Raw genomic sequence first — 22,571 nt, forward strand, 5'->3', positions numbered from 1 at the left:
TCCTCTCAAAATAAACTTTTTTTAAAGGTAAAAAAGAAACATGATTTCTTTCACTTTCATATAATCCTGATAATGGGCCCAGGTTTCACTGGTCATTTTGGTCCAGATCTTCTAGCAATACAAAGTAAGCCCTTTAACCCACAGCTCCAGTTGAATTGTAATCATTCTTGGGCGTAGATAGCGGGGAATACTCCTGTAGCGTCACATTTGATCCATTTTAACTAAAGACGTGCAAACTGTGAGAAGCTGTAGCTTTCAGCGGTAACTTGGCTGGGGGCTTAGGCTACAGGTACAAGGCAGGCATTTGCATCATGGTCATTGGTGGGAGCTCTTGTCATGGGGGAGGCAATCAAGAGAGAACATGAATGGGCATCATGGGAATATGCTGTCCTGCCTGGGGACTCTCCTTGTGGCCCTGAGTATGAAAGGGTGAAAACACGCTGATCTCCCAAGGTTGTGAATTCTTAGGAATTTTATCGCCATGGAAGAAAGGAAAGGCAACTTCATTTGCCCTCGTTGCTCCCTGAACTATTTTTCCCTGGCTTAGCTTCTGGAATCTGGTATGTGCCTCTGGACAAGAAGTGAAGGAACAAATTGAATTTCCTTCCCCTCTAGACATGGGTTTCAAAGATGAGCATGTCCATTCCAGTCCTCAAGGATTTCATTATCTTGATGGAGAGCCTCCCATGATTCTGTGTAAAAATTTACTGGTGGGTTCCAGGCACTGGGGATAAATGGGAGCACTCAGACCAGACAAGGCCTCACTCTCATGGAGTTAACATGCTGGGCCCTTGAGACCATAAACCAGGAAACCTTGATAAGGAATGGGAAGGAATGAAAACAGTAATGAACAGGAGAGTGACTAAGAGGCTACTTTGAGCTCATTGTCAATGAAAGCTCCTAAAGGGTGCTATTTGGCCAGAAACCTGAATAAGGAATCATTTGTGGGAACATGGGAGAGTATTCCAGTCTGAGGGACTGGCAGAAATAGCCTGAGGCAGCAATGAACTTGGCCCTTAAGGTGATGTGGGAGAAGATAATCAAGAGGGTGTGACCACTGGTTGACCCTGAAGCAGACCCAGGCTCTCTGAGGTTCCTCATCCCTTACACTGCTCACTGTGGGAGATGTTCTAAGGACAAAGTCTTCAGAGAATAAGGTGCTGAGCCCATCTGGATGTGACTGAACCCAATTATGGCCTCTGTATAGACTTACTCTGGCAGGTAAGTGGGGACATCTACTCTTGCCAAAGATAACCCTTTCAAGTAAGTTCCTTCAATTAGAACTACCACCAGTATATCTGGATTGGCCTTCCTCTTCAGTCTTCTTGGTTTCTGTATACAAGGGCCAGTTTGCAAACTAACACATGAGGTGCTTCCTAGTAACAGGTAAAAAAAAAACTTCTGAGCTTTTAGTATGTTCCAGGCATTTAAGTTCTACATACTTTACATGTAATTCATTTCATCTTCACAAAACAATGAGATAAGTATATTATCTCCAGTTCGGGTGAGGAAACAGGCATAGAGAAGTTAATTAACTTGCCCAAAATTATACTGATAGTAAATGTTGGAGCTAGGATTCAAACCCGGAGTCCGTTTTTGCAGTTTTTACACAAGAAAAATTGGAGTCAGGAAATGCATAAATCCCTCTCTGAGTGCTCTCTTTTCCCCATTGTTAGAACCAGTTGGGTTCATTCATACACTCATCAAATATTTAGTGATGCTTATCATGTACATCGCTATTACAGGCACAGGGGATATGATAGTGTATGAAATGGACAAAATCCCTGCCTTTTTGACATTCACAAGGACGGGGAAATAAATACCAAAAGTAAGCTAAATAATAAAAGAATCATAACTGTAGATAAAAGAGAAATAAGGATGACACGGGAGTGGATTGGGGTTGAATTTTAAATAGTGTGACCCTTGTGCTCAGTCAGTTGAGCATCTGACTTCAGCTCAGGTTATGATCTCTCAGGTCATGATCTCGCGGAATTCCTGAGTTCCAGCCCCACCATGGGGCCCGCTGCTGTCAGCGCAGAGCCAATTCGGATCCTCCGTCCTCCTCTCGCTCTGTCCCTCCCCCGCTTGTGCTCTCTCTCTCTCTGGAAAATAAACATTTTTTAAAAATTAAAATACTGTGATCCAGGGAATGCTTCACCGAAAATATAATATTTGAGGAAAAACAAAAGTTTTGAGATGAGTGAGCCTTAGGATTCTGTAACCCAAGAACCAGCTCCATTTCGCCTACACTTTACGCAATGCGCGTCACTAGTGCTCGGGTGCCCTCTGGTGTCCCTTCCTCCCAGCGCAGCCTCAGCCGCCAAAGCAGAGACTGCAAGACCGGAAGTGCTGCGTCCTCCCTTCACCCTCCCCTTCCGGCTCACTTCCGCCTACCCCGCCCGGGACGCCGGACCGGAAGCGTAGCGCTCTAACCCCAGTCTCCTGGTCTAGCTTGAAACCGGGCGCCTCCAAGATGCCGGTAAGGGAGCGAAGTCGCGGTGTGGGGAGATGGCAAGAACTGGGGAGAGCGGCGGGAAGTCGTGCATGAGCTGAGAGAAGCGAGCCGAGGAGGGCGGAGAGGAAGCGGGCCCTGGGAAGCGGAGAAGCGAGGAGAGGGGGCCTGTCGTAGGCTTGGGTCGGCCAGGGGGGACGGGGCCGCGGCAGAGCGGGCCAGAGACACTGAGCGTGCAGAGGAGGCTGCCTCGGCCCCTCTCCCCTCTTTCGCTCGTGCCGACCCCTTTTCTCGTTCTTCCCGTATCCCCGGACTCCGGCAGAATCACCAAAATTTCCTAGAGCTGAGAAGCCAAGGGCTGTGCTTTTTATTTTTTAATACTCAAGTCTAGGGTCCGGCTTTTCTTTTTTTAGCCCCCCGCAGGCCCACTTCCTCTTCAGCCCCCGGGGGCGGGTCCCTCCCGCTGCTTGTCACTGTCAGACCCCACTTCCTGGATTCCTCCTCTGTCGCCCCCGGCAGTGGTGGCCACGGTTAGCTTCTGGGTGTAGGGCCGCCAACGCAGACGCAAGGTCGGCTCCTGGTTACCAAATGTTTCTATTTTCGTGTGCATCAGAGCAGGAGTAAAATTGATAGCAGGCCCTTTGTCCTTCATTGCTGACAGCCAGTCTTGTGGGGCAAATTTATCGTCATCATGGTCTCCATTTTGCGGATGAGGAAAAGGAGGTTCAATAATGTGATTACTAACAACAACAAAAAAAAATCACTGAGCACCTACTGCTTGCCAGGTACTGTTAACAGCTGTGAATAAGTCCAACAAACCCCTACACTCGGTTACAGTCTAATGGGGAGACAAACCCATTTTGCAGAGGAGAAAATTGAGGCCCAGAGAAGTTAAGTAACTTACCCAAGGTTGTGTACTGATGGTAAGCCAGATTTTAAGCTCAGACTTTAAAGTCCTGTGCTCATTCCTGGACTTCCCTGTGATTGTTTATTTAATATCTGCCAACCTTAGGTTGAAAGCTCTTCCAGGACAGAGATCTACTGGCCTTGCCTACCATTTTATCACCATGCCTTGCGCATAGAAGGTGTTTGGTTATCATTCGGTGAATGAATGAATATGTGAATGGGGCCATTCTTGTGTTACTGAAAGCCAGACATCTGGTAAAAGGCAGAACTAGGAATCAGCATACAAATTGCTTTCATAAATGTGGTTTCTCCTCCTCCTTTAACCCACACCTACTGAAGGCAGTGGATAACTCTTCATTTTATAAATTTGGAAATAGGCTAAGAAAAGAAAAGTGATGTCTTGGTCAAACATATAACCAGGAAGTGGCAGAACGAAAAGCCAGTGTTTGGGTTCCGGTTTAACAGTAGCATGGGGAGGGAGGGTGTACCCCTGATTTTATATAATGTTTGCCTATCTCTGTAGCATAAATACTCTGACCAGTTACAAATGTGATGTCTCTGAACATGAACTTGGAAGATGCACAGTGGCACATATTACATAGTATTTCTACCACAAAGATAGAAAAGTTATAGACAACCTTAGGATCATAGTCTATAGTGAAATTTTTAAAAACAGGAAGTAATAGGAAGTAATTCTGAGTACTTATTACCTATGTTTTTAATATAATGCGTTTAATTGCAAATGTATATAATTTGATTTTTAGTAACAGCTGTGTTTAACAACCAGCTTCCTTCAAAATTTGTCAAAATTCCTCAGAATTTAACGTCCCGTTTTCATGAGCCAGTAGGAGCCAGCTCCAGCACATCACTGCTGCCATCCCTTTTTCCCCCTCCCCTAGTTAGTCTCGGGTGGGTTACTCTTTTTTCCTTTGGGGAAATGTTCCTTGTGTGCCTCGCTGACGTTTGTTCTTTCTGTTTCCGTATTCTTACCTGGCTTGCCACGACAGGCTTACCACTCTTCTCTCATGGACCCTGACACCAAACTCATTGGAAACATGGCACTGTTGCCTATCAGAAGTCAGTTCAAAGGACCCGCCCCTAGAGAGAGTAAGTCAAAACTTCTTTCCATTATTTTCAGATTTTAGTAGGAAACATCTAGCATTCCTGAGACGTTATCAAGTCAGGCAAAGTCTTCGCTCAGTCCTCGGTCTCAGATGGCTCTTGTATTTTCTCCATGCTTGGTGGATATTGCATTCCAGGCCTTTGAAGATCATGAGTATATGTTGCATCTAGTAAGAAGGTGTATTGTTGTTGCTGAGTTCTACAGAATATTTTGTTGAGCGGGGAGAGGAAATGTGCTTCTGGACACTGTTCTGTCATCCCCCTGTCAGTTCTTACAAAGTGATCTAATACAGCTATTTCCGTAGAAAACCATGTCCCCACCCTTTCTCTGTCTTATGGCTGGGAAAACAAACAAACAAAACATTTTAACCCTTTCCCCCACCTGATTCTATTTCCTTTATTCATTCTTCAGTATCTTCATTTCCAGCTGTACTTCGATCTTAAATCTGACGTGTCCTGTATAACATTACGCATTCTTTCTCTTGCCTTTCTGAATTTTAGATCTTTGCTTTCTTTCTTGGTACTCACTGTCTCTTTTTTTTTTTGAACCACGTCTTGCTGTTTAGAAAGCCCCATTCTTTTTAGACTCTTCTGACACATTCTAAGATGTTCTGCCAACAGTGTGATTTGTATTGTGTTAGACATGGCTTCCCTGCACCCGGAAAGCGTCTGCACTGGTTTCCATGTTAGGTTTCTGACACCCTGGTTTTCAATGTCAGTCTCGTACTGACCCCACCTCCATTCCTCTGCCAGACTATTTGACTCGATCTCTTCTTAATTTTGTTTTTAACAACAGTGGAAAGCTCAGTAAACTCAGTATAAATTGGGTGAGCCGCCATAGTTTTTACTTGATTCTGAGATGAAGAAAAAGGAGCAGATGCGGGGCTGGGGGGACCAAAAAGGAGAAAAATAGTATAAAGGAAAAGAATTACAGTGCAAAGAAAGAAGATAATAGATTAGAAGATGCAATTGGCCAGGGATGGAGTGTTTCTAATTAATTACCAGCTTTGCAACATTTCATGGGCCCTTAAGGGAGAAGGGGGCCCCAAGAAACCAGATCTTCATGGTTTCTGTAGATAGGAAGTGACCTGTGACACCTCCTCAGGAGACAGATTAATTTAAACAGGAATTAGGAAGGAGTACTAACTTGTGCTCTGAGCTAAATAATAGGTAGTATTAATCAAATTAATTTATTTATGGGGCCCCTGGGTGGCTCAGTCCATTGAGCGACCGACTCTTCATTTAGGCTCAGGTTGTGATCTGGGGCCATGGGATTGAACCCCAAGTTGGGCTCCTCACTGAGGGTAGAGCCTACTTAAAATTCTTTCTTTCTCTCCCTCTGCCCCTCCTTGGCCACTTGCTTGCTTGCTCTCTCTCTCTCTCAGAACCAAAAAATCTTTTTTACATTTGACAGATACCTTTTGAACACTTTTTTGTGGGAGACACACTTCTAAGTTCTGTATCTTATAACCCACCCCCCACAGTTTTACATTTAGGAGAACTAGCTGGTTTCGTGAACAATACTGCATCTTCTGAGGAGGTTTCCTTTTCTGCAGATTGGGAGAACAGAGAGTCTAGAGTTCGAATTCTTTTGAAATTCTTTAGCAGGGGCCCAAGCAGCGTTAAAGTCAGCTGCATCACAGAGTGCTCAGCCTTCAGGATCGCCTTGCGTTTCTGCTGTGTGGGAGCTGTAGCAGTGACGGACAAGAAATATAAATAACTGTCTCTGGGGGAAAAAACGGTCTGTGCATTTCTGCAGCCAGCTGCCGGATATCAAGACCCTGGGATTTTGACCTTTTTAAAATAAGGAAAAGAAAAGCAAAAAACTGCCAAAGAAATTGTATAAAGAGATCTGTCTTTGTCACAACGTATTTCTGGCTTTTCTCAGTCTCTAAACACCTAAAACACTTTGTACAAGTATATTTTTTAAGTCCTAGTATCATAGAAAGATGTATACTTGAGCCTAGTATATTCCTAAATGACAGTTGAGATTCCCTCCCTGAAACTGCAGGATGTAAATTCAAATCAAATTACATTGCATACTTCTTAGTTTTAAATAGCATTTTATCAAAGTTAGTCTGTGTCTCAAGTCTATTTTTATAAATGCATTGAGAAATGTCTGGAATGATGTTCACCAAATGTTAATAGTAGTTATTTCTAGGTAGTGAGATTTAGGGTGACAGTAAAATATTTTTCTGTGTTGATTGATTTGTTTCTAATGAGTGCATTTTTTATAAAAACAACACTCTAAGAATAAACCATGGGGGTGCCTGGGTGGCTCATCCGTTAGGCGTCCAGCTCTTGGGGTCAAGCCCCACATCGGGCTCTGTGCTGACAGTAGGGGGGCTCCTTGAGCTTCTCTCTCCCCCTCTCTCTCTGTAATAAACTTTTTAAAAATAGCAAGCTTTTTAAAAAAATAAATAGATAAACCATATATGTACTTATTTTCCTAGAAATTGTTTCTAAAGACCTCTGGTCTCAGTAGCCTCATTTGATTTTATTCAACTCCATTTTTAAGTTTGTTTTGGGAGGGAGTATGTGTAAGTGAGTGGGGGAGGGGCAGAGAGAGGAGAGAGAGAGAATCCCAAGTAGGTTCTGCACTGTCAGTGCCGAGCCTAATGCGGGTTTGAACTTAGGAACCATGAAATCATGATCTGAGCCAATGTCGGACACTTAACTGACGGAGCCACCCAAGCACCCCTCCCCTCCAAGACTTTTGACCATTGTGCTGGGTTTTTTTTTTAAGTATTATTTTTGTATTTAGCTAATATTCTCTGCCTTCCTTCCCTTGTGTCCTGCTTAGCAAAAGATACGGATATTGTGGATGAAGCCATCTATTATTTCAAGGCCAATGTTTTCTTCAAAAACTATGAGATTAAGGTAAAGTACAAAGCTTTTAATATTTAATTTTGTGATGGGGATAATCTACCTGGCATTCAGGGTTCTGAGGAATAAATAAAACTGAATGAGATTGTATGACTTTAAAAACCAGAATAGTGCCTAATATTAGACCCCATGTCAACATTAGTTTCTCATTTTTCCTCCAAAGTCTGTACCATGGGTCAGCAAACTACAGCCTGAGGGCCGAATCTGGCCTGCCGCCTCTTATTACAAATAACATTGTATTGGAACACAGTCACACACATCTTTTAATATATTTTCTATGGCTGCTTTCACGCCACAGCAGCTGGGTCATATAGGTGTGACAAAGACTGGCCCACAAAACCTGAGCTTTCTGGTTCTTCACAGAGGACGTCTGCCAACCCATGATCTAGACATTTTTATTTATTATCAGTATTGGTAAAGCTCCTACTGTGTGTCAGTCCAAAACTAAAAATCCTACACGATATGATATTTTTGTATACTTCTGTGTCCTGCACCTAAAATGGAGAAATAAAGAAACTTCAGTGCTTCTGGCCCTTTCCTCAACTACACTTAGTGAGTGCCCTTAGTTCTTGTGAGGAATGAGGTCAAGAGGAAGGGAGAAGGAGGGTGGCAGAAAAGGAGAGGGAGAGGTGGAAAAAAATAAAAAGAACTTTTCTGAGTTCCTCCTATGAGCAAGTTACAGGAATGTCAGCACTTTTCTTTCTTTTTTAAACATTTATTTATTTTTGAGAGAGAGAGATACAGAGTGTGAGCGGGGGTTGGTCAGAGAGAGGGAGACAGAGAATCCAAAGCAGGCTCCAGGCTCTGAGCTGTCAGCACAGAGCCTGACGCGGGGCTCGTACCTACAAACTGTGAGATCATGACCCGAGCTGAAGTCAGCTGCTTAACCAACTAAGCCACCCAGGCACCCCGTCAACAACTTTTCTTGATAATATTCTAGAATACGGAACTTCAACCTCTCCTTGCCAGACTTTGACCTTTCAGAATCAAGGTGTGAAAATCTTTGTAGGTTCTTGTTCTACAAATTGTAGTCTAACTTGTAGTCCTGTGATACTCAGTGTTTTCTGTATTTAATGCATGGTCTAAGTGTTATGTGTGTGATAGGTGTAAATAAATGTGATTTTGCCACATTTCATTTCTCCTCAGTGTCATATGATCTTAAAAATAAGGACATGTATAGGTTTTGGGGTTGTTGTTGTTTTTAAGACTGTAGATCTGTGGCAATTTGACCTGAAGTATGTGCCACATTTGCTCAACATCCAATCTTCACATTTGCCTTTTGGTGAGATCAAGAGGTAGGCTCATTGAGCTCTTTAAGAACAAGACACACATGAAGGGGCGCCTGGGTGGCTCAGTAGGTTAAGCGTCCGACTTCGGCTCAGGTCATGAGCCTGTGTCAGGCTCTGTGCTGACAGCTCAGAGCCTGGAGCTGCTTCAAATTCTGTGTCTCCCTCTCTCTCTCTGCCCCTCCCCTGCTCATGCTCTCTCTCTCTTTCTCTCTCTCTCTCTCAAAAATGTATAAACATTAAAAAAAAAAAAAAAGGAGATGCACATGAAATAGCTGCTTCCTCCGTTAAAGCCATGAAGGGTTTTGTTCTTGGCAGAAATCCTGAACTGAAAGAACTTTAAAAGGTCGCTGACCATATGGTCCTCCTCACATTTTCCAGGCAGCTCTAGTAATTCTTCTACACGGAGGAAGGTGCTGTTGGCACAACTTCCAGGGACTGAGAGGCAAGGGGGATGCAGAGGTGAGGGCACTGGAGGTGACAGTGACAGCCACACAGCTCAGGATGGCGACAGGCAGCTCCCTCCCCAGGAGTGGACAGACAGGTGGCCGGAGGCGACTGCATTTGGAGAATGGAACTTTTGATGCTTTAGGAACTCTACTTGTAGTCTTCGGTTGATGCTCAAAAGACAAAGCTTGAATTTTATTGCTCATGATTGTTATATTTTCATGAGGACTGTTTTTAACTTCTGTGTTTCCCCCCCCACCCCGCCACCCCACCCCTGCAGAATGAAGCTGATAGAACCTTGATATATATAACTCTTTACATTTCTGAGTGTCTGAAGAAACTCCAAAAGGTAATTAAACGTGGATGATTGTCTATCAGGAAAGCACAGCACTAACATGTTCACCTGCGTAACCCTCTGAGCTTGTGGAGACTTTACGGACAAGTAGACGTGCTTTCTCTGGCTTAGAGCCCGGACCTACGAGGAAACTCTGAGTGTGGATTCTAAACCTATAATTTAATTGACTAATGAGAAGATAAGGGTGTGGTGTTTTTAAGGCCTTGTGTGTGTCTTCCCAAGACAGAAATCTTTCTTTAATTTATTTTTATGCTTTTTGTTTATTTTTGAGAGACAGAGAGAGACAGCGTGAGCAGGAGAGGGTCAGAGAGAGAGGGAGATACAGAATCTGCAGCAGGCTCCAGGCTGAGTTGCTGTCAGCACAGAGACTGATGTGGGACTCGAACCCACGAATCCTGAGGTCATGACCTGAGCCGAAGCCAGACGCTTAACTGACTGAGCCACCCAGGCGCCCCAGAAATCTTTCTTTTAAACTCTTGGCTCAGAGGTTGTTAACCTGAGGTCCAAGGGTATGTAATTCATTGGTTGCTAGACTTGAATGGGAAAAAGATGCTGTCTTTCTTTTCACTAACTTGTAACTGAAATTTAGCATTTACTATAATTATTAACATAGGCAACAACCCACAGTAGCCTATGCCATACCTGTGACTTTTTCTTCAGTAGAAATCGCAGCATTTTCCTATTACATTCAGAGTTGAAGATGTTTTGAAATTTTATTTTCACTCATTACTACTTCAAATTTTAGTTATTAGGCCCCCTGCCTGGATCTTGTCATGTAGTGCATCAGTAAAGAAGTGCATGGATGAGTAGGTCATAAATTTGGCTTTTTTATATTGTAAGTACTGTGTTTGACTATAAACGGTTTCTTTTGTAATTTTGTGTATTTTCGTCATTTAAAATAGTATTCTGCGAAGGAGCCCAAGGGCACCCAAAAACACTAGTAATCCCAGCCGCGTCTACTTAGACTAAAAACTTACAGATTGGACATTACTGTCATTTTCTCTGTACAATATGTGTGTGTATAATTTTTTCTTTCTTTTCTCTCTCTTTTTTTTAAGTGCAATTCCAAAAGCCAAGGTGAGAAAGAAATGTATACCCTGGGAATCACCAATTTCCCCATTCCTGGAGAGCCTGGTTTTCCACTTAATGCAATTTATGCCAAACCTGCAAACAAACAGGAAGATGGTAAGACCAGGGCTCCCACCTCCCTCTCTGTGGCACAAGATTTTCTCCCTTTAGCTTCTTACCCACTCTGTTCCTTCTCTTGATTGGCGTACGGGCTGAGAGCGAATCATTAGTGCAGATCCCCTCTTACCGGTCACTCTCACAAAAGCTTCTTGGCAACAAGTATAACGTAGAGAATCTTTTGAACCAAAATGGTTACAAACCATTTCTATTTCTTATCGTGTCTGAATGTGTAGAAATGTATCGCCAAGGTCACTGTCCAGAGCAGCAACCAGCACAATTGGGGATCCATGCTCAGGATTTTTCTTACTGTTCTTATTGTTCTCTCTTGTTTTAGAGGTGATGAGGGCCTACTTGCAGCAGCTGAGACAAGAGACCGGACTGAGACTTTGTGAGAAAGTTTTTGACCCTCAGAATGATAAACCTAGCAAGGTAAGACCCCCTTCTTTTACCTATTTAGCTGATCAATAACCTTTTCTCATGTAGCTACCATTAAATAAACTAAGGTCTTCCACTGCAAGAATACTTTAGTCTCTGCCCTGCAGTGTTGCTCAACTTTGAGTATGTGCCTAGTACATAGTAGGGTTTCGGTGAGTCGCACTGAACAATGAACTGCATATGATCAGCATTTTCGGTTGTGTGTTCTTTATGTTAGGGCATTGTAAACCCATAGGGCAGATTTTCTGTGTGAGATACCTTGAACGTATTACATTTTTTTGTCATAGTTTTGACTGCTTTGTGAGTCAAAAAACATTTCTTACATGTGTTTTCAAGAAGGTTATAACGTAAGAGATGCCAGGCCAAGATGACATTTTGTTATTACATAAATTAACATTCTGACCTTAGCTTGAACTTGCATGGTGATGTGACAACTACTACCCATTCTGTTTTATCCCCTCTTGTTAGTGGTGGACTTGCTTTGTGAAGAGACAGTTCATGAACAAGAGTCTCTCAGGACCTGGACAGTAAAAGGAGCCTGGGCAGACACTTCCCGCAGCCATGGGCAGCCTTTTACAGCAAGATGTACACAGTTCTTTGCCTTTATTTGATAAAGTTTTATACAGAAGAGAGAAGAGAGCATGTCTTCACTTGAAGAGCTCTTTATCAAGAATTCGGGTGGTTGGGGGAAGAATGGGTTGTCGAAGGGTGATTTGAAATTTTCTGCATTATTAAGCTGGTGCTTAAGAAGAAGAGGAAACAATAAAGAAATTTCTAACATTCCATGTCAAAAAACTTTATTGCTTATATTTGACATTCACTTAAAAATCTTTTGAGATCACATTCACTCTTTTAAAGTGTACAATTCATGACATGCCTGGGTGGCTCAGACGGTTAAGCGTCCAACTTCAGCTCAGGTCATGATCTCACAGTTTGTGGGTTCGAGGCCCTCATCAGTCTCTGTGCTGACAGCTCAGAGCCTAGAGCCGCTTCGGATTCTGTGTCTCCCTCTCTCTCTGACCCTCCCAAGCTCGTGCTTTCTTTCTCTCTCAAAAATAAATAAACATTATGGGGTGCCTCGGTGGCTCAGTCGGTTAAGCGTCCGACTTTGGCTCGGGTCATGATCTCACAGTTCATGAGTTCGAGCCCCACATCGGGCTCTATGCTGACAGCTCAGACCCTGGAACCTGCTTCAGATTCTGTGTCTACCCCTCTCCCGCTCATGCTCTGTCTGTCTGTCTCTCTCTCTCTGAAAAGTAAGTAAATAAATAAATAAGCAAACATTAAAAATAATAATTTAAAAAATAATAAAGTGTACAATTCAATGGTGGTCACCTCTCTCTTCATTCTTGTCCTCTTCCCCACCCCGTCTGTCCCTGGCAACCACTGATCTATTTTCTGTCTATGGATTTTCCTTTTCTGGACTCTTCCCAATAATGGGGTCATATAACGTGGCCTTTTGTGTCTGGCTTCTTTCACTTAGAATAACATTTGCAAGGTTCAGCACTCCATTCCTTTTTTCTTTTTCTTTATTGTGGTAAAACATAATATTAACCATTTCAATCTTTTTTTTTTTAAGTTTATTTATTTGTTTTGAAAGAGAGAGAGCAAGCACAGGCTCTCACAACCATGAGATCATGACCTGAGCCGGAATCAAGAGTCAGACTCTTAAGTGACTGAGCCAAACAGGTGCCTCATTTCAACCATTTTTAGGTGTGTAGCTCAGTGGTATTAATTACATTCACAATACTGTGCAGCCGTCACCACTGTTTATTTCCAAAACTTTCTCAGTACCCCAAACAGAAACACTCACCATTAAACCACCAGTGACTGTAATACCCAGCTCCTGGTAATCTCGTATCTACTTTCAGTCTCTGAATTCACCTCTCCTGGCACCTCATATAAGTGGGATCAAACAGTATTTCTCCTGTTGTATCTGGCTTCTTTTACTTAGCATAATATCAGGATTCATCTGTCTTTTAGCCTGTATCAGTACGCCATTCCTTTTTCGGGCCGAGTACTATTCCATTGTGTGTCCATCGTGTATATTTATATATATCCCATTTTGTTTATCCATTCATCGGTTTCTGGATATCTGGGCTGTTTCCAGTTAGGGGCTGTTAGGAACCATTTTGCCAGGGACATTCCTGTAGAAATTGTTGTGTGGATATACGTTTCCATTTCTCTTGGTTATATACCTACCAGTGGAATTGCTGAATCACACTATGTTTAGCTTTCTGAAGAACTGGCAGACTTTTTCCACAGTGGCTGCACCCGTTTACATTTCCAATAGCAAGGAATAAGAGTTCTAGTTTCTCCATGTCCTCTCCCACACTTGTGACTTATTTATAACCATCTGGTAGGCATGGAGCAGTAACTCATTGTGGTTTTGGTATGTATTTTCCTAATAATTAATGATGTTGAGCATCTTTTCATGTAGATATTGCCTGTTTGTGTATCTTCTTTGAAGAAATACAAATTCTTTGCCCATTTTTTACTTGACTTTTTTTTTAATGTTTTAGTTGTCAAGTTACAGGAGTTATTTATAGTCTGAATGTTAGACCCTCATCAGATACATGATTTGCAGAAACTTGCTCCCATTTCTATAGTTTCTCCTCCCTTCAGTGGCTTGTGCTTTTGGTGTATCTAAAAAACATTGTTTTTAGCAGTGCTGACAGCTCCGAGCCTTGAACCTGCTTCAGATTCTGTGTCTCCCTCTCTTTCTCAGCCCCTCCCTGGCTCGTGCTCTGTCTCTCTCAAAAATCAATGTTAGAAAAAAATTTTTTAATTAAAAAACTATTGTATATCCAAAGCGTTATTTTACACCTGAGTATAATTTCCTAAGTGTTTTATACTCTTAGCTCTTACATTTGGGTTTTGGATCCTTTTGGAGTTTCCTTTCATATATTATGTGAGGTAGAGGCCCAGCTTTACTCTTTGGGACATGACATCCATTTGTCATGGTACGTTAGGAAAAACCTATCCTTTCCTTTTCAAGTTGGCTCTCTTGTCAAAAATGAGTTGACCATAAATGTATGGGTTTATTTCTGGACTCTATTTAATCCATCCTTATGTGACATTCACTTTTCTCTTTGGCCAATTTTTTTTTTTAGCATTTAAGGGGTTTTCATTATTTGGCTCACAAAAATAGCTCTCATGAATTGTTTCAAATACTTATAGGATTATATATTTCCTGGTATGTTAAGGTTATAAGCTAGATAATTCAGAAAGTGCCTTGAGTCCTTTGGACATAAAGTTCCTGCACTGCCATCTCTATGGAGCCTATATGTGTTTGGCTTTCATTTTAAGAGGCAGTTGTTTCTGTGTCTACGCTGGGATTGTATTTGGCCACAGTGCGGAAAACCCAATTTAAAAAAAAAATTTTTTTTTCTTAATTTTTGATACAGGAGAGACAGAGCATGAGAGGGGGAGGGTCAGGGAGAGAAGGAGACACAGAACTGGAAGCGGGCTCCAGGCTCTGAGCTAGCTGTCAGCACAGAACCTGACGCGGGGCTCGAACCCATGAACGTGAGATCTGACCTGAGCCAAAGTCGGAGGCTTAACCGACTGAGCCACCCAGGCGCCCCATGGAAAACCCAATTTGAAGTGCAGTGGGATCTTGTTTTTTTCTCTTGAATCTAGAAGTAATCCCTGAATGGGGCAGCCATTTAAAGAGGTCAGTGGAGATCAAGGCTTCTCCAGTTTTCTTGCGTTACTCTTCTTTACATGCCACATGTAGAGCATCATCTTTAGGTGCTCCTGCATCCCTGGGCTTCGCAGGAAGAAGTGGGCACAGCATGAGGACCATACCAGCTGAGCACCACCTTGAATATCAAAAGTTACATGTAGATTTTTAAGTCGGGGACGGGAAAGATCAGTGCCCCTAACTCCCACATTGTTATGGGTGAGTGTATAACTGTAATGTATGAGTTACAATAGCCCAAAAGAGGATTTCTAAGATCAAATCTGGGTGTTTGGGTTAGAATTTCTAAAAAGAACTCAGGCATGTCAGAAAGAGAGAAAAAGAAGCCACAGTGATTCATATCAAGATTAAAGGGTTGTTTATAACAGATGAGGGTTTTTTGATTTGTTTTGTTTTTTAAATTATGGAACCTTTTTATCAGCAACAAGTCACCATGGTACCTGTTCCGTGAGTGTCAGCAGGGGGACTGCAGACAATAAGAACTAAAATGTGCCTCCAGACCCTTTCCATCAGTGCTGTGTTTCAGGACTGCGGTTTTGTTTTTTAATGTAGCTAAGAGAACAGTTACCAAAGACTCCAAAATAAATTACACATGAAGCACAGTAGATGTTAAAATGCAGCTTTCATCAAACTGAAATGCCCACATTAAAAGAAGATTGTTACAAGGTATACATGGCTCTTTAGGGAAGGTAATTTTATAATAATTATCTTTTTTTTTTCATTTTCTTTTAAAAATTGTATTAGAGTTTTAAATATTCATTCTTTTTGATACAGCAACTGAACTTTGGCATTGTGGAATGCTAAAACACACACACACACACACACACACACACACACATGCACACCTTGAAATAATTCAGTCATCTTCTAATAGAGAACTGGATAAAATAGGGTACCTCCAGAAAACGAAATATGCAGCCATTAAAAATAGTAAAGGATTCACTCTATCCCATCATGGGAATATACCTTAGTATTAAAAAAAAAAAGGACAGTAAGGACAGTATTATAGTGTGATTCCATCCCTGTTAATCGTATGCACTCCAGGAAAAATTATAGGAGCGCACACACCAAACTGTTAACAGTGATTGTCTTGGGGTAAAAACACAATTATAAAGACGTGTCCCTTCTGCGTGATGCATTCTATAATTCAGTCATACATATGGTACCTTAATAATCAGAGGGAGAAAATGTCTTTTTTAAAAAAGATAGGTGGGGGCACATGGATGGCTCAGTTGGTGAAGCATGGGACTCTTGACCTTGGGGTTGTAGGTTCAAGCCCCAAGTTGGGCGTAGAGATTGCTTAAAAATAAAATCTTTTTTTAAATAATAAAAAAAAGATTGGTAGAAGACCAAATACTAGAAAAAGTTGACATTAGCCAAAAACAAGGAAAGGACAACATTTACCTTGTTTTTTCTTAAGGATCCTTGTTTACATTTATCATTTTAATATGCCACTAAGTACCGTCGTATGCGTAGGAAGATTACAGTATGTAAAAACACTCAAACAAGATTTATGAGGATTATTTTATTTTGCATTTGCCTTTTCTCCAAAATTATGAGTACTGAAAACCTTAATGAGTTCAAAGCTGTGTCCAAAAGGGATGTGATACTACTAAACCAAAAGCCATTTGATTTGTTTCTCCTTTCATTTTGTTTATAGAAATTTGGAAGAACATTCCATTAGGGAAGTATAATGTTAGGGTTACATCTGTTCTGTGTTGATGTTGAGATAAATCATCATTCAGGATTTTCTTTGCTTTTACACCACAGCTCCAATATACAGGTGATCTGGCAGTGTGCTAAACACTTTACATTTTAAAATTCTCTTTAACCCTTGCAAGAACTATTGTGGTAGATACAAGTATTCCCCCTTTCCCAGGGGAAGAAGCTGATGTGTACAGAAATGAAATGACCAAACACACACCTGGAAGCTGGCAGAAATGGTGATTAAATCTGAGTCTTGGGGCACCTTGGGTGGCTCAGTTGGTTGGGTGTCTGACTTCGGCTCAGGTCATGATCTCGTGGTTCTGAGTTTGAGCCCTAGGTTGAGCTCTCTGCTGTCAGCATGGAGCCTGCTTTAGATCATCTGTTCCCATTTCTCTCTCTCTGCCCTTCCCCTACTTGTACGCTATCTCTCTCTTCCCTCTCTCTCTCAAAAATAAACATTAAAGGGGCTCCTGGGTGGCTCAGTCGGTTAGGCCTCCGACTTCGGCTCAGGTCAGATCTCACGTTTGTGGGTTCGAGCCCCGCGTCAGGCTCTGTGCTAACAGCTAGCTCAGAACCTGGAGCCTGTTTCCGGTTCTGTGTCTCCTTCTCTCTCTGCGCCTCCCCCTCTCATGTTCTGTCTCTCTCTGTATCAAAAATAAATAAAACATTAAAAAAATTAAAAATAAATACATAAATAAACATTAAAAAAAACCCAACCCTGAGTCTATTTGAATCCAGTGCCGTCCCTCCTGGCCATTATACGATGTTTGCTGCATTCAGGCAACAAGATCAGGAGATTACTCTGTTCATTCTTCTGTGCCAGCTACTGAAAGGATGTACAGGAAATGTAAATATGAACTCTCCAGGATTTAACCATGTCATGAGAAATGTGTGTAATGAGATAGAACCAAGAGACTCTGAGAGACTGGCACTACTGCCCAGTGTTGCAGGAGCTCACAGACTGTTAGAGCTGAGGTCAATTGGAGAAGATTTGATGTAGATGGCATTTAACTGGCATTAGAACAAGTGAGCTGGATTGAGCAGGCTTGATGAGAAAAGGGTATTGAGCCATGTAGGTGGTATGGCCAAGCCTGCCATGAAGGAAACCTTAGGGCAGAGAGCATGATAGGGAAGAAGCGACCATAGGAGGAGGTGTGTCTCACATTTTTTGAGAACCAGAGTCAGGCTTAGAACTTTCAACTTTATTTTATTAGCAAGACAACAGGACAGATTCTCCATACCAGGGCACCATTTTGCTCTTATCCAGCACCTTTAGATCTATTGAGCAACCATCATTTTTCCTGTTCTTTTTTTTTTTTTTTTCCTAAGCCATTCCATAGTTTCTGCACTTGACTCTCAAGTGCTTTTTAAAAAAGTTTTATTGAGGGGCGCCTGGGTGGCTCAGTCGGTTAAGCATCTGACTTCAGCTCAGGTCATGATCTCACAGTCTGTGCGTTTGAGCCCCACATCAGGCTCTGTGCTGACAGCTCAGAGCCTGGAGCCTGCTTCAGATTCTGTCTCCCTCTCTCTCTGACCCTGCCCTGCTTGCACTGTCTCTCTCTGTCTCTCAAAAATAAATTAAAAAACATTAAAAAAAAAGTTTTATTGAAACAATTTAAATTTTATTAATTCACCCATTTGGAGTACACAATTCAATGGGTTTTTTTTTATCATATTATTAAGTTTTATATATAACATAAAATCTTCCATCTTAGCCATTTTAAATGTGTTATTTTGTGGCATTAATTACACTAAAGATGTGCAACCATCACCACTATCTATTTCCAAAACTTTCTTATTACTCCAAAAAGAAACTCTGTACCTATTAAATAACTCCCCATGCTCCTTCCTCTTAAGGAAACTCCAATCTACTTTTCTGTGTCTGGATTTGCTTATTCTACATATTTCATATAAGGGGAATCATACAATACTTGTCCCTTTGTGACTAGCTTCTTAGCTTGATGCTTTAGGGGTTCATCTATATTGTAACACTTATCAGAACTCAATCCGTTTTTATGAGTGAATAATCCATTGAATAGATGGATCACATTTTTTTATCCATTCATCTGTTGGTGGGTTGTCTCTCTACCTTTTCACCATTATGAATAATGCTGTAATGAACACCGGTGTATAGGTATCTGTTCAAGTTCTTGTTTCTCAGGGTGCTTTAAAAAACAAATCACTCATTTGCTATTTTGTCACATGAGTGTCACAAGAGGGTCACAATCCTCTTAAGACTTCTCTCTAGGGGTGCCTTGGTGGCTCAGTCTATTAAGCATCTGACTATTTCAGCTCAGTTCATGATCTTGCAGTTCATGGGATTGAGCCCCATGTCAGGTTCTGTGCTGATGGCATGGGGACTGCTTGGGATCTCTCTCTCCCTCTCTGCCCCTCCCCTTCTCTTCTCGTCTCTCTCAAAATAAATAAATAGGCTTAAAAAAAAAAAAGACTTCAACACATAGACCAATGGCAACTAATCTTTGACAAAGCAGGAAAGGGTATCCAATGGGGAAAAAAGTCTCTTTAGCAAACAGTGCTGGGAGAACTGGACATCAGCATGCAGAAGAAACTAGACCATCTTCTTACACCATACACAAAAATAAACTCAAAGTGGATGAAAGTCCTAAATGTGAGACAGGAAACCATTAAAATCCTAGAAGATAAAACAGGCAACAACCTCTTTGGCCTTGGTCACAGCAACATTTTACTCAACACATCTCCAAAGGCAAGGGAAATAAAAGCAGAAATGAACTATTGGGACCTCACAAGATAAAAAGCCTCTGCACTGCAAAGGAAACAATCAACAAAACTAAAAGGCAACTGATGAAATGGGGAAAGATATTTGAAAATGACATATCAGATAAAGAGCTTGTATCCAAAATCTATAAAGAACTTACCAAGCTCAACACCTGAAAAACAAATAATCCAGTTAAGAAGTGGGCAGAAGACATGAATAGGCAATTTTCCAAAGAAGACATCCAGATGGCTAACAGACACGTGAGAGATGCTCAACGTCACTCATCATCAGGGAAATACAAATCAAAACCACATTGAGATACCACCTCATACCAGTCAGAGTGGCTAAAATTACCCACTCAGGAAACAACAGATGCTGGCAGGGATGTGGAGAAATGGGAACCCTCTTGCACTATTGGTGGGAATGCAAACTGGTGCAGCTGCTCTGGAAAACAGTGTTGAGGTTCCTCAAAAAATTTCAAATAGAACTACCCTACAACCTAACAATAGCACTTCTAGGAATTTATCCAAAGGAGACAGGAATGCTGATTCATAGGGGCACATGCACCGCAATATTTATAGCAGCACTTTCAACAATAGCCAATCATGGAAAGAGCTTAAATGTCCATCAACTGATGAATGGATAAAGAAGATGCAGTTTGTACATACAATGGGATACTACTTGGCAATGAGAAAGAATGAAATCCTGCCATTTGCAGCAACATGGATGGAACTGGAGGGTATTATGCTAAGTGAAATAAGTCAGTCAGAGAAAGAGATATCCTATGTTTTCACTCATATATGGAACTTGAGAAGCATAACATAAGACCATGGGGGAAAGGAAGGGGAAAAAATAGTTACAGAAAGGGAGGGAGGCATACCATAAGAGACTCCTAAATACAGAGAACTAACTGAGGGTTGATGAGGGAATGGGGGAGGGGGAGAATGGGCGATGGGCATTGAGGAGGGCACTTGTTGGGATGAGCACTGGGTGTTGTATGTAAGTGATGAATCATTGGAATCTACTCCTGAAGCCAAGAGCACACTGCATACACTGTTATGTTAGCCAACTTGACAATAAATTATATTTTTTAAAATGCAACTGTAAGTTGTAACAATATCATGTTATGAAATAAAGTATAAGTAAAACATTTAAAAAAGACTTCTAAATAATTATCTGTCTGTCTTTAATTGCTATTGAAGTTATTTTACTCGGCCATGGTCCATGCCTATCAGCACTGTGCCCCAATGGCTACAAAGATAAGATGCATGCAGTAGGCACTCAAATATAGACTGAATGAATGAAGCTTTTGGAGGGCCAATGCAGACTGCTTCTCACACAGCAGATACATAGTAAATATTCATTGAATTATTATATTTACATTTTCAAGCAGAGTAGTGAGAGGATAAAATCAGGATTCTTATAAGATTGGGCAAGAGAATAAAATTAGGATTTTTATAAGATTGTGTTATTTACATCATTGTACTAGGTGGACTGGAGTGTGGAGAGATGGGAGAGATATGTACCAGGGAGTAAGAAGGTTTATTAGTGGTCCTGATAGAAGGGCTTAGTAGGTGTTACTGAGAGTGTAAGAACAAGGGGAGATTTGAGGGACATTCTAAAACAAGATTCTGTTTTTTAAGGTTTTTTGTTTTTGCTGTTTTTGTTTTGAGAGAGAGCTTATGAGCACTGGCGGTGACAGAGGATCTGAAGCAAGCTCTGCACTGACAGCAGGGAGCTCGATGCAGGACTCAAACTCACGAATCATGAGATCCTGACCTGAGGTGAACTTAACCCACTGAGCCACCCAGACGCCCCAAAGGAGGATTCCCCTACATTGGATCTAGCAGCTGAATGACAGATTGCGGTTTTGAGTCTATTGGCTTGAAACATAGCAGTGCCTTTGATGGAAATAGGTTGGGTGACAATATAATTTGTCATCCAAGTTCTTGAGTGTAAAAGAGCAGGCTGTGGTTAATTCTGTTGGTTCAGTAGGCATAAACTGGTATTGCCCCAAGGAAAGTTCTAGAAGTAAGGAGTTGGTCCTGGAGTCCTTTGGAAGGGAAGTGGGAGATGAGTTTAGTTTTGAGCACACTGAGCTTTTGAGGCGGCTGCTGATGGCCTCGGTGAAATCCAGCCGCAAATACAAATATATGTGAAAGATCAGGAATAGAAATAAAGACTTCTAGTGGAATTTGGAAATAGAATTTGATCCCTGAGATAAATCAGCAGTTATGAATCAGGAAGGAGGAAAGGATTAGCAAAGAATCAATCTAAGGTTAGTCAGAATAAGAGATTTGATCAGTAGAGAAAGCATGGGAGTCATAGGAGTTTCTTGGAATGTTGCTAAATATTACTCAAATCATCAGAAAACTTTTCTATGGCAGTTGACTTGGGCAAGCCCTCTTGAGTTTGCATCTGTATTTGAAGGAGTTAGCTGTTCTAGCCTTGCTTATCTGCCAGTTCATAAATAAAATGGATACCTTAGCACCCAAAAATATTCCCTTACCGGTCACTTTTACTGAAAAGGAAGAAAATCATTTAAAAAGATGACCATATGTATTCCCTCCAAATCCTTTGACCTGAAATTACTTTTCCGCTTGAAAGGAAGGCTGTCACTGCCAGGAGACACTTAAGAGATGTTAAGTAATGTTTCCCTTAGAGCAATTTACAAGTGTTGTGTTTTTCTCCTTGTACAAAAGACAGATCTAAGAAAAATGTCTAATGCAGCTGGAAACATTTCAATTCTTAGGAGGCTGCTGAACACTAAGAAACGAGCTTAAGTGAAACAGAACATTTACTTTATAAATTGTCCCTCCAACGTATCTGAGTCAACACTGCACGTTATCCATGGTATTCACATCATTCAACAATCTAAGTGGCTTACCTAAAAGTTCAGGGCCAGCTGTGTATCTGCTTACATCAATTACCATCCCAGGCCTCAGTTTCCTTACTGATAAAATGGAGATTAAAGGTGAGATGATCTCTGAAGTCTCCTCTAGTTCCTAAATGATTGTTTTAGAAGATGATTCCATGAGAAAGAAGAGGCCTTGTCTTGGGTATATCTCTTGAGTGTCCCAAATTAGTTTTAACAGGATACATGACCTTTGAACAATATTGAAATCAGTATCATCTGACTTCCATTAGGTTCGTGGAACTTGACCACGAATTTATTTTACTTTTGGTTATTTAATTTTAAAAAGGATTTGTAGGGGCGCCTGGGTGGCTCACTCAGTTAAGCATCCGACTTCGGCTCAGGTCATGACCTCACAGTCCGTGGGTTTGAGCCCCACGTTGGGCTCTGTGCTGACAGCTTCCAATTCTGTGTGCGTCTCTCTCTCTGCCCC

General features: G+C 41.5%; 1 protein-coding gene across 1 annotated transcript; it reads left to right on the forward strand.

Moving 5' to 3' along the window:
* Positions 1 to 2,321: 2,321 nt before the first annotated feature.
* ARPC3 (actin related protein 2/3 complex subunit 3) lies at positions 2,322 to 11,862 on the forward strand. The gene is made up of 7 exons (XM_029922636.1): positions 2,322 to 2,479; positions 4,366 to 4,465; positions 7,284 to 7,360; positions 9,380 to 9,448; positions 10,513 to 10,639; positions 10,977 to 11,071; positions 11,546 to 11,862. The coding sequence occupies exons 1-7, from the start codon at positions 2,474 to 2,476 to the stop codon at positions 11,606 to 11,608; spliced, it is 537 nt and encodes a 178-aa protein (XP_029778496.1). The 5' UTR covers positions 2,322 to 2,473; the 3' UTR covers positions 11,609 to 11,862.
* Positions 11,863 to 22,571: the final 10,709 nt, after the last annotated feature.

The sequence above is a fragment of the Suricata suricatta genome, chromosome 14 (genome assembly GCF_006229205.1).
Source record: "Suricata suricatta isolate VVHF042 chromosome 14, meerkat_22Aug2017_6uvM2_HiC, whole genome shotgun sequence".
In the NCBI taxonomy this organism is placed as follows: Eukaryota; Metazoa; Chordata; class Mammalia; order Carnivora; family Herpestidae; genus Suricata; species Suricata suricatta.